Source organism: Sciurus carolinensis, chromosome 11 (genome assembly GCF_902686445.1).
Source record: "Sciurus carolinensis chromosome 11, mSciCar1.2, whole genome shotgun sequence".
NCBI lineage: Eukaryota > Metazoa > Chordata > Mammalia > Rodentia > Sciuridae > Sciurus > Sciurus carolinensis.
In genome coordinates this window covers 125,551,717-125,569,181 of record NC_062223.1, presented here as the reverse complement: position 1 = coordinate 125,569,181, position 17,465 = coordinate 125,551,717, and the positions used below count along the sequence as shown (strand labels likewise).

At 38.7% G+C, this 17,465-nt stretch overlaps 2 protein-coding genes across 2 annotated transcripts; one reads left to right on the top strand and one right to left on the bottom strand.

The window, feature by feature from the left end:
* The first annotated feature begins 1,005 nt into the window (after window positions 1–1,005).
* Pate4 (prostate and testis expressed 4) lies at window positions 1,006–2,084 on the top strand. Its single transcript, XM_047518048.1, has 4 exons — window positions 1,006–1,057; window positions 1,158–1,181; window positions 1,475–1,615; window positions 1,915–2,084. Exons 1-4 carry the CDS (start codon window positions 1,006–1,008, stop codon window positions 2,082–2,084), a joined length of 387 nt encoding a protein of 128 aa, XP_047374004.1.
* An 8,924-nt stretch (window positions 2,085–11,008) lies between these two features.
* Window positions 11,009–15,166, bottom strand: Pate3 (prostate and testis expressed 3). Its single transcript, XM_047518047.1, has 3 exons — window positions 15,118–15,166; window positions 11,566–11,688; window positions 11,009–11,133 (listed from the first exon to the last, which is right to left on the bottom strand). The coding sequence occupies exons 1-3, from the start codon at window positions 15,164–15,166 to the stop codon at window positions 11,009–11,011; spliced, it is 297 nt and encodes a 98-aa protein (XP_047374003.1).
* Window positions 15,167–17,465: the final 2,299 nt, after the last annotated feature.

Here is a 17,465-nt window from a genome sequence, read left to right as displayed (position 1 = left end):
AGGCCCTGAGGAGAGAGCAGTGAATGCAACAGAAATTCTGGCATCCAGAGAATATTTGTCCTACGAAGGGAAGAGACAAAATGCACACAAATGAAGAAAAGCCATGGGATCACAACCTGTGTTCAGTACTCTCAAGAAACATTGAGTTCAGGTCAGGCACAAAGAAGGTGTGTGTGATTCTTGCTCTTTTATCTATATGGTGGTTAGGAGACACCTCACTGAGGAGGTGGCAACTCACAGAAGACGAAGGACTTCAGAAAAGGATAACATCTTCTGGTGGAAATAAGGTAAAGGCCAGGAACAAATGGGAAGACTCACGTCCAGCCCTCTGCATATTCTTCCCAGTGACCAGTCCAAATATACCTCCCTGTTTGTCCCCATAAAAACAGCATGGTTCTCCCACTGGAGTCATTTATGGTTTTTTTCTCTTTTGAAAAAATATTAATGAATTAAACTTAGAAGCTAATGTGATCTCTATCTCCTCTCCTTTCTCCCTTGTCCTAAGCTGCGGTAGCCCCTCAGGGAGAGACTGAGCAGTCAGACCACAGCTGGAGTATTGGGGTTTGGTTCTGGTGACATACTCTGTGAGGAGAAGCATGTGGTCTCACTGGAGGGACTTAATAGCTTACCTCCAGATGCTCTGTGACCCCAGCTTCATCCTATCTGAAAGGATGTCATGTGGATGTGATGTTAGACACATTTCCTGTAGACTAACAGAGAAACAAACACAATGAAGAGAAGAGAGGTCCTGAAATCATGTGAATAAGTACCTTATGATAGATCTGATCAAATGAAGTAGGGTGTCTGTGTAGGCTGACATTTAAGCAGTTGGAGGATTGCAAACACAGACAGGATGTACCTTCTCCTGGAAACGTAGCAAAGGACTCAGGTGGTTTGATCTGAAATTTATGATTTCATGATTGAAGTGGGATGCCTGAGGGTAGTTGATGGAAATAAATAAAGCTGGAACTTCCCACTGGTATCTTCCCAAGGATGGGTCCCGGGATGTTCCGATTGCTTCTGCTGGGTGTATTCCTAGTGCTCCTCATGGATGAGGGTAAGGTCTGAAGAGGGAGGCAAAGATGGGTGATGAGAGGGATGGCTTTGGAGGATGCTGTGAAATAACTTAAGGTGAATTTTTTTGTGTGTGTTCACAGGAAGCAGAGTCATGACACGGAATTGTACGAGAATTTGGTTTGCAGTTCTTGGATAAATAATAGGGGGACATGCTTGAGTTAGCATTGTCCTTCTACCCTTTCCTTCTCCAATGTCTTCTTTCTGCCTTCAGACTTGGAATACAGATCCTTAATTCTTGGGGGTTTCATAGTTGCTACTATTGGAGGGAGTAAGGACCCCTGAGAGAGACTGGGGACAGTGTCAACTTATTCTTGTGAGGTCTGAAGTGCCCTAGTTTTTGGAAGCAGAATTACTTTTTTTTTGAGCATTTCTTTAAAACTTTCCTTTCTTTCTATAGTGATTCGATTTTGCAATTACTGTGATTACTATGATGGATACAGATGCAAGGGTGGCATGGGAACCTGCTGGAAGTTAAATTTCGGTGAACAAAACAAGAGTTGTCTAACGAGTAACCATTACTTATATGATCGCCTTTTGGGTAAGTGAAATTCAGAGAGAGACACAATATTACCAGTGGTATCTACCATCCCTGGAGTTAAGTTGCAGAATCTGGGATCCTGGAAAAGTGTAGAGCAATGGGTTCTTCAGACACAGACCTGGGCATGGGCTTGTGTGGAAAGCAATCAGGTATGTTTTGCTTGGTTATGACCCAAGAGACATGTGGACTGGGGACTCATTCTAGTCTTCAGAAACTTGATTACGTTCTGGAGTGAAGCCACTGCAGGAAGATGATGAAGTGTGAGGCAAGTCAATCACATTTGCTTTTCTTCTCTTTAGGCATATACCTGTATCATTATGCAAGACTCTCATGTGAGCCCTGTGAGGCGGGCATGTTGCAGATATTTCAAGATGTTATGAGAGAAACATTTTGCTGCATGGATAAAAACAGATGTAACAATGGCAAAGCAAATTTAGATATGGTACATATAATAGACCATGATGACTAAAAAAAACGATTAAGAACATTAAAATATTTAAGACTATAAACCATGTCTCCTGTCCTCTTGACCATTTCCTTACCCAATGGCAACATCATCTTACATTTTACATTTTAAATTTTCCTCAAACCTAGACCACACTCTGTTTTCTAGTCCGGGAAATCTACTTATGGAAACTTAGTCTTTTTAGCATCCATACTTTCATTGCTTGGAAAGAAGAAAGCCATAAGTCAAAAGAACCTCAACTTTGCCTTCTGGTTGAATTTCTGGGTTTTTGCTATGTGATATGTCCTAGAAGTCTCTACTTGGCCTTAGGTTCTGATGCTGAACCTGGGCTAAAGACAAAAGTGTACAGTCTCTTGCAAAGGAGGTAAAGAATTTTCCTGTACGAGTTTCTGGGTGGAAGATCAAGAGAGCAGATTGGATAGAAGTAGAAATTGCAGATTTTGGAAGAAATATCTGGGATGAGGGTGAAAGAGGTATTTCAAGGAGGTGTAGAGAGAACTTGTATTAAGCAGCAGAAAGTATTATCTAACTTATGTGCAAAGAATAGTCAATGCACATGAGGTCATAATAGATGCTGCCATTTTTGGAAGCTATACTGGTCAGAGCTGCTTCTGACTACATAGCCCCAGGCCACTTGTTTCTAATCATCTAATTTGCTCTCATGGCCAAAGTCAAGTATATCATGATAAGCATTTGTTTGAGTGTTGGTCAATTACTCTGTCTCTTGGCATGCAAAGGATATTAGTTTTCAAAAATATACAAATATTACTTTGCACTTACCAATGCACCTATTGATAAAAGCTGACTATTTTTCATCTGTTGACACATTATTGTTAAGGAATGATAAGGGTTAGAGATGTTTCCTGTAGTTTTCTTAACAAAATTAAAAGCCATGGAATAGTAATCTCTGATTATTATTATTCACTTATTTTAGACTTACATTTTACCCCATGTTAACCTTCCCATGAATAAGAATTTATAGGCACAATTTTATTTATTTTTTAATTGTATAATTATATATCCATATGTAGTAGTGTCACGGGTTTAAAAGTATGCCTCTTGATAACAAGGATTATGATTGCTTGTTTCTAATATGTCATATGTACAAAAGTGTAAAAATATTTAAATCTCCAAACTAAATTGAAAATATTTGCAATATATGTATAATGGATGTTATATACTATTGTTATTCTTTATTTTTATTCTTATTCGATGAATGGCTCCTTTTCTTATGTTTCTCATGGCTCAGTCCATCCTCTACCTCATTACCAGATTAGTCTTCCTAAGGTAATAAGTTATCATGCAGTGATTTCTCTTTGCAAGAATAAATTCAGTGCTCTTGAGATCTAGCACAGTACAGACCCATCCTGCCTCTCCAGCCTTTATTTCCCAGTTCCCTGGACTCCAGTGTTCTACTCCAGTTGGCTTTGTTCTTCACGGTCTTCAAAGTCACTTGGCTTATTTAACTCTGAGGTTCATACTACCGTGTCTATCTAGATTGTTCTCTTATGTCCTCCCAAATCACATGCTTCTTGAATGAATACTCAGCTACAATCCTCCTCTTCCACCAAGCCATCACTAACTACCCTTCAACCTCTGTAATCTGATCCTCTCTGAAATTCCTTTGTTACTTCCTTTCTCATTTAACATCTAGAACGCCTGGACTGAGACTGTTATTTTTTATTTGTTCTTTTTAGATATACATGACAGTAGAGTATATTTTGACATATTATACATATATGGAGTATAAATCATTCTAATTAGTATCCCATTCTTGTGGTTGTACATGATGTGGAATTTCACGGGTCATGAATTCATATATGAACACAAGAAAGTTATGTCCAATTCATTCTACTGTCACTTCTATTCCTATCCCTCCTCCATTCCTCTTTGTCTAATCCAATGAACTTCTATTCTCCCCACACCCCTTATTATGTATTAGCATCCACAAACAGAGAGAACATTTGGCCTTTGGTTTTTGGGGATTAACTTATTTCACTTGGCATGATAGTTTCCAGTTCTATTCATTTATCAGCAAATGCCATAATTTCATTCTTAATGACTGAGTAATACTCCATTGTGTATATATACCACATTTTCTTCATCCATTTATCTGTTGAAGGGCACCTAGTTTGTTCCATATATTAGCTATTGTGAATTGAGTTGCTGTAAACATTGATGTGACTGTATCACTGTATTGTGTTGATTTTAAGTCCTCTGGGTATATACTTAGGAGTGAGGTAACTGGGTCCATTCCATTCCAAGTTTTCTGAGGAATCTCCATACTGCTTTCCAGAGTGGTTGCACCAATTTGCAGTCTCACCAGCAATATATGAGTTTACCTTTCTCCCCACATCCTCACCAACATTTATTGTTAATTTTATTCTTGATAATTGCCATTCTGACTAGAGATGAAATCTCAGTGCAGTTTTAATTTGCATTTCTCTAATGCTAGAGATGTAGCACATTGTTTTTCATATGTTTGTTGACAACATTTCTTCTTTTGAGAAGTGTCTGTTTAGTTCCTTTGCCCATTTATTGATTGGGTTATTTGGCTTTTTTTTTTCTTTTGGTGTTAAGTTTTTTGAGTTCTTTATATATCCTGGATATTAATGCTCTATCTGAAGTGCATGTGGTAAAGATTTTCTCCCTCCAGCCTCTGGAATCTGATCATCTTTGAAATTCCTATATTACTTCCTTTATTTCTCATTTAACATCTAGAACACCTAGACTGAGAATATTATTAATTTGTTTAGTCTTATCTTTTCATACCAAGATGCTTATTCCTTTATGGTGCTTCATAATGTGAACCCCTCATGGTTCACTCACCCAACAAATGTCCACAGTAATGATGTGATGGGGATGTACATTTGCACTGAGACACAGACAGAGCCTTCTCTACTCTTTTCTCCTTTTCCAGCAACCACAAAGGCAGTATGTTGGAGGGCAGAAGCAAAGGGTCAGGCATCAGGAGTCTACAGTTCTTGTCTCAGAAATTTGCATCCTAATTCAAACAAGTTAGTCTCTGTGTTTCAGTTACTTCACCTGTAAAATAAAGATTTACATGAAATGTCATTAATTACTTTCAGCTCTAAAATTCATTGTTTTTATTTTTAATCAGTTATTTAAGAACCAACTCAAGTATATTATTCTCAGCCATTCTTATTTACTTATTAAGCACTTGTACTGCTATCTTATATTTCTATTTAATGTTACTGCTTTTCAAGTGCACATGCCTTATCCTCTCAAGACTATTAAGCTCTTTGAAGATAGCATATGTCTTCTATTTATTGTTATTTACAACCCCTCGTATTTCTTGTGTACAGTGGGGATCAAGTAAGTTTAGATTAATTCCATTTTCTATAATTTTAGCTATTAGCCCCCAGGAACTGAAAGGGACCTAAAGATCTATCTTTATATCAGAGTAGTTACTTTTTCTCACTTAGTAGCCAAGTTCCTGTCCTGAAATTACTAATATTCAATGAGATGTCCCAATAAGGAGGGGCAGATTTAATATTGATCTAGAGTGAAGTATGTTAATCTTGTGAATCAGGACTTCTCAACTGCAATACTATTGACTTTTTGGCCTGGGTAACTCTTTGATGTGGAACTGTCCCGTGCATTGTAGGATATTTAGCAGTGTTCAAGACCTCTACCCACTAGATGTAACATCAGTTTCCCAATCAGGAAAATAAAATGTCCCTAGAAATCACTGGGACAAAAAGCTGTCCCAGTTGAGAATCAACTGTTGTAAATAAAAGAGAAGTCTAGATACCGCAGATGACAAATTCGGTTTCCTTTACTACATCCTATTTTTTTCATGTGTACCTGTTAACTTTTTAGAATAAGCAAATTAAGAGTTGAATAGGGTATTGCATGGGCAGGAGAGAAAATATCCCAACATTTCTGTGCTCTCATTTCAGGAAAGAGAAGAATAAAGCCAGAAACTAGGTGGCTTCATAGAAAGTCAGTTTAAACTGTGACTCAGAAAGGGACCCATATTTTCCAAAGCCTTAGGAAGTTGTGAGGAGTAATTTTCACTTTGGAAGAAAGAATGGAAGTTTGATCGCTGGGGGAATAATTGCCCCAAGAGTTAAACTAGATAACTAGGCTGCAAGGGAAAGAGATGTCAGAACTTACTAGGAATCTTTTGATGCCTCAAGAGACAACTTGAGTCAGCCAAACTGGGTCTTTCTTGGGTGTGATGTATGACCATTTAAAAAGGAAATTTTTCTGGATACTGATATTTTTTTATGAATAAATCTTGATAAATTGAAGGCCAGCTATTTGGAGCTTTGAGAATAGATGGGATTTTCTGAAGTTCCAACATACCACAAATAAATAAAGCTATTAGAGGGTATGTGGAGCCTCACTACCAGACCCTGGCATCATCAGTTCCAGGAATCTTCCTGATGTGTTTGATAAACTGGTTACTTTCAAGGGCCTGGTTTTATCCTAACTATACATGCTCCTTCTTTTTGACTCAAATTATGATGATCGACTGCCCTTGTTGTCACCCAGGACCATTCTTCTGTTGAAGTGCCCAATAAATCACAACCTGGGCAATGCTTTATCCATCTGCCTCTTTCTTTAGTGTCATGGTACCTTGATGCTGTTTTTCATACACTGGGATAGGATTGTTTTGAAACAAGTTCCAGGCAAAAAGTTTCTTTTCCCTTTATGTGGGTCAGTACATCAACACTGAGCTGAAAATTTGTGCAAAAGGATTCATCACCAAAATTACCAAATTAATTTGCAACAAATAAAAAAATTCTTCCCCCATAGCCATCTTGGGATGTTTAGCACAAGAGGGAACTAAGGAAGCTCACTATTCTTTAGGATCATAGCAAGAACTATAAAACTCAAGATATTAGACAGTTATATTATATCTGACACATAGAAGCCCTTTGGGTATTACATCCCATATCCCAATTTGTCAGAAATTAGACATTCAAAGGAGGGGTTTCAAGATGGTAGAAATATGGTATGCTCTGAAACTCTACAGAAAAACCAACCAGGCGACTCAGGGACAATCATAGCAGTTATAAAACAGTCTTGTCAAGCTGAATTCTTACAGAACTATAAACTCCATTGGAACCTATTAACATCTGAAGAACATGATTTCATTTGCATAAATATGCATAAAAATAGAAATTCAGCATAAATATACTTATTTATTGATAAACCATCTGAAAACCATTTCTTCCAACTTTTATTCTGTTTTCAAATTTTGCACAAGTCCTTATCAGACTGGAATTAGAGGAGGCTGAGTCTACAATTATCATTAAGAGATGTTGTGTGATTGGAAGTTCACAAAATTTGGTTTCTCATTTTCTGTAGAATATGCTATAAAATAACTGAAGATTTCAAAATGTGCCCAGGAATGTCTGAACATATATGTGAATTGCCTGATTTAAATTGGTAAGGTGCTGCTGGTGGTGACAAAAAAAAAATTGAAAAAACAAAACCTACTTTTTTCAGCCACTTGGTTATATGTTTATGAGATGTGAACACAGATTTATTTGGTAAAGCTAACTGCTCTCCTGCCTTAGTTAGAAGAAACAACCTGTCACAGGACAGTCAGAATTGTCACAGAAGGACTGTCAGTCAGAAGGACATTGTGAGCTGCCTGCCTTAGATTCTTGTGTTGACTTTAAAGGCTTTTCTTGGTACTAGTAGGGCAGTACTGTGAACTTTCAGGTGGAACACATTGGAGAGAGAGCAGCATAGTTTATAAACCTCCACAAATCCTTTTATTAAAAAACAGACAACTAAGATGACAAAAGGAAAGTACTATGACAAAATCAAAGTCTACTAGTGTGACCTAAGCCCTCAAAGATCTCAGAAATGTAAAACTATGTGTTAAAATTTCACTTACAAAAATGTAGCTCCATCTTGTGAAATAAAAAAATTGTTAGAAGAAACAAAATTGGGCAGGGTACAAAGACTTAAGTTGTCACAGAAAATGCAGAAATTGATATGGGAGGGGATAATGGTTAGCAAATCTTGGAAATCACCGTAGAAGGCTGCTACATGGACAGGTTAGTTTTTTGTGCCTCCATTTTAGGGTCCAGAGATGAAGCTAGGGAAGTTCCTCTTGCCCCACTCCTTTTCCCTACATAGAATGCAACAAAATCATATGCCCCTTGATAGGCATATATTCATTCCTTGATAGGCATATGACATTCCTGCCAAAGATTCATAACCTGAATCAAGTAGAAACAATGGGAAGGTCAATTTGAGGGACATTCACAAAATACTAACCTATAGTTATTAAATGTATTGAGACCATTTTGAAACTCAAGAACAGATTATGAAACTATTCCAAGTTGCAAGGGTGCTAAAAGGACTTGGCATCTGTCAGCAATATTGTGATCTTGGATTGAGGTATTTTGCTATAAAAACATTGCTGAGAGATTCATGAAACTTAAGTGTCTGTGGTTTACATGATAGCAGTGTATCAATGTTAATTTTGTAATTGAGGTTTCTGCCTTGTTGTTATTTGGGAAAATGTCATTGATTTTAGGAAACACATTGAAGAATCCAGGGATTATGAGGCATAGTGGCATCAACTTATTTCCAACCGGTCCAGAAAAAAATTTTTTTTGTTGTATTAAAAACACTAAGTCTTCACTCAACTTAAGATCAGGTTAAATTATATGACTTAGTCTAGAGTTTGGTTGCATTAAATACAATTTTATAAATGAGTATGCAGCAAAACTTAGAATTCACATAGAATTCATGACAAGAGAAATGTGCAATAAAGACTTGTATATTCTAACTTCTGCTTTCAATGTGGAGAGTTGCTTGGAAAGTATGTATCCTACTGCAATAACTATAAAAATGTGTAAAGTAATGAAAAGTCAAATATTTTACAATAATATTGGATATTTGTAAATTCAAAGCAAAAACAAACAATTCCAGAAAGGAACAAGCACTTGCTAACTAGTAGAACAGAGACCAACATCTTCCTTGAAGATACCTGTGAAACTTTTTCACTGCTGATGGAAGAATAGGCTTGCCATGACAGATTTTGGGTGACTAGGAAACATCAGCATCATATATTTTGGGAATATATGATGGTTTGGAATCTGTGAATCTCAAAATGTAATTATAGTTTTCCTGCTCTCTTGAGTGTCCCTTGTGAATATTCACCAAGGGCTCGGTAACTGGCAAGTGCTCAATCTTGATTGGAGAGTATAGAGAAATATTTGTAGTTGCAAGGTTCTTAGGCTTCAAATTCCTCTAGATAACACATGGAGGGGATTATAGTATACAGAGAATCCCAAGTGAGGACTCCCACTCATGAAGAATGGTAAAGATTATCACTATGCCAACCACAAGAAACAGGAATCCATAAACTTCTGCCAGCTGCATTCCAGGCTGCTGTTTAGATCCAGCAATGCACAGATTACCTATTTCAGTTCAATGAGACAGAACACACTTATACACACACATATATGTGAAGTGGGTTTATTATTTCCAGATAGGCAACAAGGGAAGGTTGTCTCAGATCCATTGTGTGCTCAACCCCTAAGGTTCAAAGAGAGCTGCCCTGGGGAGACAGAGATGTCGCTGAGTGTGTACCATTTGGCACCACAGCTGAGGGACCCTGAAAGGCACCATGGGTTATGTACCACAGGTCACGGGACATACTGGGGAAATCTTTGAAGGACATCCTGCTTTTAGAGTGAGAGTTTGTGTAGCAATGGGAGGTAGGAAGGTGATAGTGGAGGTGGATGGCAAAGGAGGAAAAGAATAAAGGTAAGAAAAAGAAGGAAAGAATTAGAGTTGCGATATGCCATGGGCATATATCTTATTATAGTTCAGCTATGAGGTGTCCCCCCAAAGTTCATATGTTAGACAATGCAAGAAAATTTAGAGGTGACATGATTGGGTTATGAGAACATTAATCAGTGCATTAACAGAATTGAATGGATTAACTAGGTGATAACTATAGGCAGGGAGGGTGTGACTGGAGAATGTGAGTCATTGGCAGTGTGCCTTTGTGGTATATATTTTGTTCATGGTGAGGAGAGCTCTCTTTCTCCCTCCCTCCTCCCTCTTCCCCCACCTCTCTGTTTCTGGGTTATCAAGTCCTGAGCTGCTTTCCCCCTCCACACCCTTCCACCATGATATTCTGCCTCACCTTGGGGCCAGAACAATGGAGTTGGTCATCTATAGACTGAAACCTCTGAAACTGTGAGCCCTAAATAAACTTTTCCTCCTCTACGTTGTTCTTTTCAGCTCTTTTGGTCTCAATGGTGTAAAGCTGGCTAAATCATATTTTTTTTCCTGTGCTTGGACTGAACCAGGTTGCACCTGTGCATAGGCAAGCACTTTACCACCGAGCAACCTCTCCAGTCCATGAAATTGTATCCTGATAGGAATGCTTGAGCTGGGAAAGAAATGGGAAATTCTTTTATTTCTTGTCTCTTGCTAACATGTGTAAGAATGAACTCTGTCAGGAAAATCAGAACAACTGAGTCTGAAGAGGCCATCATGAACTGGTAGAAATAACTTTGTGTCCATGGAGGAAAATCCACCATACTCTCTGTTCCTATTTTTGCTTAATCATGATAATGATAAATGTAATGTTTAATTACAGATACTTGTGTATTTTAATTGAAACTGTTCTGGTCCATCTCACTTAAGTAAGCTAAAAAAGAGGTTCTAGAATGGTCCTGTTTTAAATTTTACTCTACAGGGCAGATTTCTTGGAGAATGGAAATGCTATTCCATTGTTCACAACCATCATTCCCTGACCATGGAAACCAGGCTGAAGGCACCCGGAAGGATGATGTGGGGTTAAGGAGGGAGCAGGAGTACCGTCAGGACAGACAGGCCAGGAAAGCCAGGGCAGACAGAATGTGAAGGGTAAGAAACATCTGTGACATTCTCAAATGGGATCTAGGGGGACAAATATCTTAGAATCTATAGTTACAAGAATTGTAGTAGCAGCATTCATGAACATAAGTTCGATTGTTGAAGTCATATTTCAAGTTTTTGCAGAACTTCTGACACACTGTATATAACACCTGGAGAGTATCATCTGAAATAGGAAAGTGTCATAGAAAAAAGTCAGCGATCTAAGTTCTACAAGGCAGGTCAAGCTTGGCACCTCTCAGGCAGCAGGGGATATGTAGGGATGGTCTCCAGCTTATAGAAACCATGTAGAAATTGCTGGTTGGCAGTGGTTGGGTTGTTTGCCAGTGTCCCTGGCAACTCTGCACACCAGTTTCATTCCTTCAGAGTAAAAATCTGGCACCCCATTCTTATTGGGAATATGGATACCCATCTATTCTGTCCCATTTCCCCAAGTCCTCTTGTCTGCATGCACATGGACCTGTACTCCCAATGCTCAGGAGCATTTTACAGTTTGGTTCTTCCCCTGGGTTGGCCATAATCTAAGATACAAAATTGCTGAGATACTCTCTTAAGACTTCCAAGGTTCTCACAGCACCTCCACGATCCTATAACTTACTCTGGAAGATTTTTAGGCTCATGCATGACTCATTTTTCTGAGTATGACAAACACCAAAGCCTCTTCTACAGCGATCTGTCCGGGTGCGAAGGTGGCAGATGATGCATCTTGTAGATGTTGCTTCTGGAGAGAGCACAGAGCTTGGTGTGAGGTCAGACAGAGGCAGAGACTTTGTGTGGAGCTAGAAATATTAGACCTGCAGGGAGTGGGGTGGTCAGGGTGTGGGTGGATGGATGAAAAGCCTGTGGTGGAGTATTTAGGCAATACACAGTTGGACATTTTACCAATTCCTCATCCCATAGTGATGAAATGAAAGTGCCATTGTGCAAATAAAAGGATTCAACCCTTTTAATCTGGGTGACTTTAAGCAAAACTGTAGCCTTCATGTGATTGATTTATCCAGCTTAATTTGATAAAAGTATGCTGTGTACATGTATAAATACACCACAGTTAATTCCACCTTTATGTATATCTATAATGCACCAATTATAAAAAAATAAATAGAAGAAAGACAAGTAGAGTGGAGGAAGGGAAATAGGGGGAGGAAGGAGGGGAGGGCAGTATGGACTGAATTGGGGTGTTATTTCATGCATGTATGATTATGTCAGAACAAACTTCATGAAAATGGCAGATTAGAGAAGGTTGCTTTCCTGGTTGCTCTGTGACATGAAACCAAGAATTCAGACACACAAATTCTGAGCAAGGTGAGAAAGGGGAACTTTTCTGGGAATTAACTCTGGACAATCAAAGTAGATCAAGACTCAGGTGGTTGGATATAACAAAATAAAGAAGAAATCCTCAGTGCTTCTGCCACCAGCAGTGGTACCTGCAGGTGTGATCTCTCCTGCACTAAAATAGTGGAGGGATACATCAATTAAAGGAGCCCCCATTTTTAGGAGGTCTGAAGTTTGTCTGAATATGGAGAGATCAGAGATCAAAGACACTGCACTACTCACCTGAAAGGTGTCCTGCACAACATTATGTGGGAAAAGAAGCGGCATCTCTCCTGGCTACCAGGGACATCAGAGGAAGGAACCATTTTGCAGCTCCAGCATGGGAAATGGCAGCTGGGGGATCTGAATTCTGACAACTGTGCCTAACCCGAAAAACAGGTTGTGTCTAGTGATCAGAAGAAAATCCAGTGTGGAGAGGGGTTTATATAGGGGAGAACTGGTTGGGGAAACACACCTGGCTCCCCACTTCCCCCTCCAGAATGACTACTTGAAAGTTTGGGCACTTGCAAATTCAGCTGGGAGATTTGCACCTGGATAGGACAGTCCAGCCAGGCTGGGAGAGATGCACTGGGCTAAGAGTTCAAAAGACTGGGGAAAAGTTGATTGAGTTTGGACCTAAACCCAAGAGTCCTAAAACCAGGCAGTTCATAAGTGTCTGAAGGGAACAAGAATTGACCCCTCTACCACACCAGTGAAACCCAGGGTTTTTTCCTGGAGGACAGTCTCCCAGCATGCTCTGGCAACTACCCAGACAAATACACCATTAAAGGAAGAACCTGGAGGTTAACTGAGTTAACCTAGTCCCCAGGAGTCCTTCCTACAGGATCTCCCATCACATTCCAGCAACCCCACCTAACTCACCTGAGAAAGGAAGCTGAAAAAATTTTGAGCTCCAACAGAAACAATTCTTTAACTTTAATCTGATCAATGAGTGGGTAAAAGAATTGAACAGGCACTTCACAGAAGAATAAATATGGTCAACACATATATGAAAAAATGTTCAATGTCTGTAGCAATTGGAGAAATGCAAATTAAAACTACGCAGAGATTCCATCTCACTCCAGTCAGAATGGCAATTATCAAAAATACAAGTGACAATAAATGTTGGTGAGGACATGAGGGGAAAGGTACACTCATACATTGCTAGTGGTACTGCAAATTTGTGCAATCACTCTAGAAAGCAATATGGAGATTCCTTAGAAAACTTAGAATGGAACCACCATTTGACCAAGTTATCCCACTCTGATTTATACCCAAAGGACTTAAAATCAGCATAGTACAGTGACACAGCCACATCAATGTTTACAGCAACTCAATTCCCAATAGCTAACATATGGAACCAACCTAGGTGCCCTTCAACAGATGAATGGATAAAGAAAATGTGGTGCATATACACAATGTAATACTACTCAGCCTTAAAGAAAAATGAAATTATGGCATTTTCTGATAAATGGATGGAACTGGACATTATCATGCTAAGTAAAATAAACCAGTCCCAAAAAACCAAAGGCCAAATGTTCTCTCTCATATGTAGATGCTAACCCACAATAAGGGAGGGTAGGGAGGGGAAGAATAGAAGCTCGTTGAATTGGAAAAATGGAAATGATGGGAAGCGAGGGTGAATGGGAATAGGAAGGCAGTAGAATGCATTGGACATAAAATTCCAATGCTCATATATGAATACACGACCAGTGTAACTCCACATCATGTACAACCACAAGAATGAGATCCTAATTAGAATAAGTTACTCCATGTATGTATAATATGTTAAAATGCACTCTACTCTCACATATATCTAAAAGGAATAAGAAAAATAGCAAAAAAAAAAAAAAAGAACAAACTTCAGTATTATGTGTAACTATAATGTTCTAATAGAAGCATTAAAAAAAAAACTAGTGCTATTAATGCTGGTCTGGTCTTTTGACAGGCCTTCAGAGAGGCATGAGTATGATAATGAGATGAGTGTTTTAAAACATTTTACCCAAGGTAGTATTATTGCGATGGAATTTCTGACATTTGACATCAATTTGCTTTGTATATTGTTGCTTCAATATTATTTGGGGATATATCATGTTATTTTGAGCTTCAAATGGATTCAAAGACCTCATGAATTATAACACAACAAGTGGTATGAGTTCCTGTGGGTCGAATTATTAAACTACAGGCTCCATTTTTAGCAAAGAATCTCTCTTTGACTCATTTAAGAGAGTGCATTTATTGAGCACCTCATTTGGTCATGATTTCTCAAACTGTGTCTGACTTACTCCTCATGAAAGCCTTGCAGATAGATATCATATCTATTTGTCAAATGAGGAAGCAAAGTTATAAATTTATAACAGTGGCTGAGCCATTTCTTAAAAATCTAATTCCAGGGCATCCAGGATTTCCTCTCCTAAATATACTTCTGGTAATATACAGTCCCTGAAAAAGGTTATCAGAAATCATTGTCTAGGAGTAAAACAAACTACAAAATTATTCATTATAGACTGACCAGATCCCTCAGCAAATGGGTATAAATTTATGAGTGGAAAGAATGTCCTAAGGGAAATCTTCCTAGTGTTTTGAATCATGAGGACAGAGGAAATAAGTAGGATGAAGGGATGGTGATAACGAGGCTTGCAACCTTGAGGAGAATGGTAGAAATTTGAGAAGGACAGAAAGGTGGCAAGGAAATCAGAGGGAGCATTCTAAAGGGTGGTTCCTCCTTTCTGAATATGGTCAAAGCTCATTCCCACATGGACACAGTTACACATGTGAAATTTCCCTGGTGTTCCCTAGATCCTGTCACTGAAGCCCACTCCTCAGGTCTGGGACTCACCCATAATGAGGCAGGTGAGGTAGAAGAGCAACAAGAAGTGTTTGTTCATTCTGACCCAGAAGTTTCTTGTGCAGTGGAAAAGAAACTGGGGCTTGCAAGCAAAGGTCTTTAGGCTCCAGGGAAGAGACTTTCTCCTTTATCATAGGCTAGTGATTATTCATGCCTAAGGGGAGCTGGCAACACAAGGTTTCTTCTTGGAGCTCAAGTACATTGGGTGTCCTGCCCACAGCAGAAAATAATAGTAATAAATGATGGGATCCATTATAGTAATCACAGTTGTACCATAGTTCTTACAGACAATTGGATCTAGGAACCTCTGTGGATACCAAAATCCACGGATGCTCAATATATTAAGTGGTGTAGTCTTCGCATACGACTTATGCTTATACTCTAGTAAACTTTAAATCATCTCTAGTTCCTAATATAAGGCGAATGATAACTTAGTATATTGTACTGCTGAAGGAATAACAACAATGAAAGTGTCAGTACTTGTTCAGTACAGATGCAACTAATTTTTTCCAAATATTTTTGACCCATGGTTGGTTGATGGTGGGTGCAGAACTTGTGGTTCTGAAGGGTTGACTCTGTTGTTGTTGTTATTGTTATTATTATTAATTATTTTCTGTATTTCACAGAGGAGGAAACTGAGACTTGGGGAGGCTTGGTGAGGTCCAGAATCTTACTCATAGCCACATACCTAGTGATAGATAGTATGAGTACTCATAGTAAGATTTTCTAATTCTGGAGTACACACACTTTTTGCCTACATGATTCAATGCTCTTTTAGATTTATATTCAACAAATATTCATGGAGAACTTTTAGATACGAGACACAGTTCAATGTGTTGGGAGAAGAGCAATGAATGAGGTAGACAACCTTGTCTAGCACCTCACTTTATAAGGGAGAAACAGGAGCATGAAAGAGATAAAAAGATGTAGAGCCAGTGCCCAAGCTGAGCCTCCCACCTAGAACTTTTGACTCTTAACCCAGAACTCATTCACCTTTCCAGAAATCTGTCCTTCAAGGCCAGGAAATGTTTGTTTTGTGGGGTTGTGAAATCCTCCCTAGAATTGCCCCACGACTTTATCTTGAGCACATTTATATTTTGATTCTGGCCAGTTGTGTTCATGATTCAGGTGTCTAGCTCTATAAATAACTCAGTTAAGTTTCACCCTGGGTAAAGCACTGGAAATGGAAAAATACTGGCATTCTAAGTGTCCTAAACATATTGCTCAGCTGATGGGACCTTGGTTGGCAATACCAGGAATATTTTTTACTAAACTGATTTAATGATGTATTCTTTTATTTTTTATTTTTTGATTTTTTCTTTATTTGTTCTATTTAGTCATACATGACAGTAGAATGCATTTATACATTTTGATAGATCATACATAAATGGAGTGTAATCTTTCATTCTGATTATACATATTGTAGGATCACATTGGTCATGCAGTCATATATATACATGAGGTAATAATGTCTGTTTCACTCTACTATCATTCCTTCCCTCATACCCCGAGTTGTAAGAGAAACATATTCATTAAAAGATGGTGGGTCTGATGTTTTTACACATCAGATGAAGATCAGATAGAATAAGGTCCTGGGTGGAATGTCACAAAATTTGCAATGTTTCTTTGCTGTGACTCCTCAGTATGGAGCTCATCTTTGCTTAAGAAGAGAGACTCTTAAAGACTTAGACATGAGAGAATTAGTTCCAATTGATTCCGTATGGAGAGTAAGGTTCTGAAGTCTTTGAATCTATTTTTATATTCCAGATTCCAGGAGAGGATGTTAGAATCACTGGCATTTTTCAGAGCATTCCTGGTTTTGTCAAGAAGGCAAACCCCTGAGACTTTAGAGCTTCAGTTCCCTTGGCCATTTTGTTTGTCCCTTGATTTCTCTGGTTTATCTTCTATTTAAAGATACAGACACTAGAATCAGAGCAAGGGAAGCAGACATTGTAATCAAAATGCAGTGGGTTTACACAGGGTCTACTCTTCTTCCTTCATGGCTCTCCTTGGTAGACCTTGGTAGATGCTTTCTGAAAGGCCCCTTGAATTTTGAATCTCTAGTCTATCAGACTATTTCCAGTTAGGATTGTGGAATTTTGTCACTCTACCCAAATATTGGGATCCTCTGCGGTACATGCCATCCTTCCACAGGGCCTTCATCTATCAAATTTTCTCTTGAAAAATGTGCGTGTGTGTGTGTGTGTGTGTGTGTGTGTGTGTGTGTTTATCATGGGGCAGGCAAGGATGGGTATTAAAACCTAGGAAGAAAACTGTTATGGAGCATTTCCTGGGGGCTCTGGAGTCCTGTGGTTGACCACTATATAACTCATTGTGTC

What these genes read in the sequence shown, in the direction of transcription:
- Pate4 (XM_047518048.1), top strand. Translation starts at nt 1,006, where the DNA reads ATGTTCCGATTGCTTCTGCTGGGTGTATTCCTAGTGCTCCTCATGGAT. An exon ending in AGTGCTCCTCATGGATGAGG is followed by an intron (nt 1,058 to 1,157) that starts GTAAGGTCTGAA and finishes GTGTGTTCACAG; the next exon opens with GAAGCAGAGTCATGACACGG. An exon ending in CTTATATGATCGCCTTTTGG is followed by an intron (nt 1,616 to 1,914) that starts GTAAGTGAAATT and finishes TCTTCTCTTTAG; the next exon opens with GCATATACCTGTATCATTAT.
- Pate3 (XM_047518047.1), bottom strand. Translation starts at nt 15,166, where the DNA reads ATGAACAAACACTTCTTGTTGCTCTTCTACCTCACCTGCCTCATTATG. An exon ending in CCTCACCTGCCTCATTATGG is followed by an intron (nt 11,689 to 15,117) that starts GTGAGTCCCAGA and finishes TGCTCTCTCCAG; the next exon opens with AAGCAACATCTACAAGATGC. An exon ending in GAGCCTAAAAATCTTCCAGA is followed by an intron (nt 11,134 to 11,565) that starts GTAAGTTATAGG and finishes TTCCTATTTCAG; the next exon opens with ATGATACTCTCCAGGTGTTA.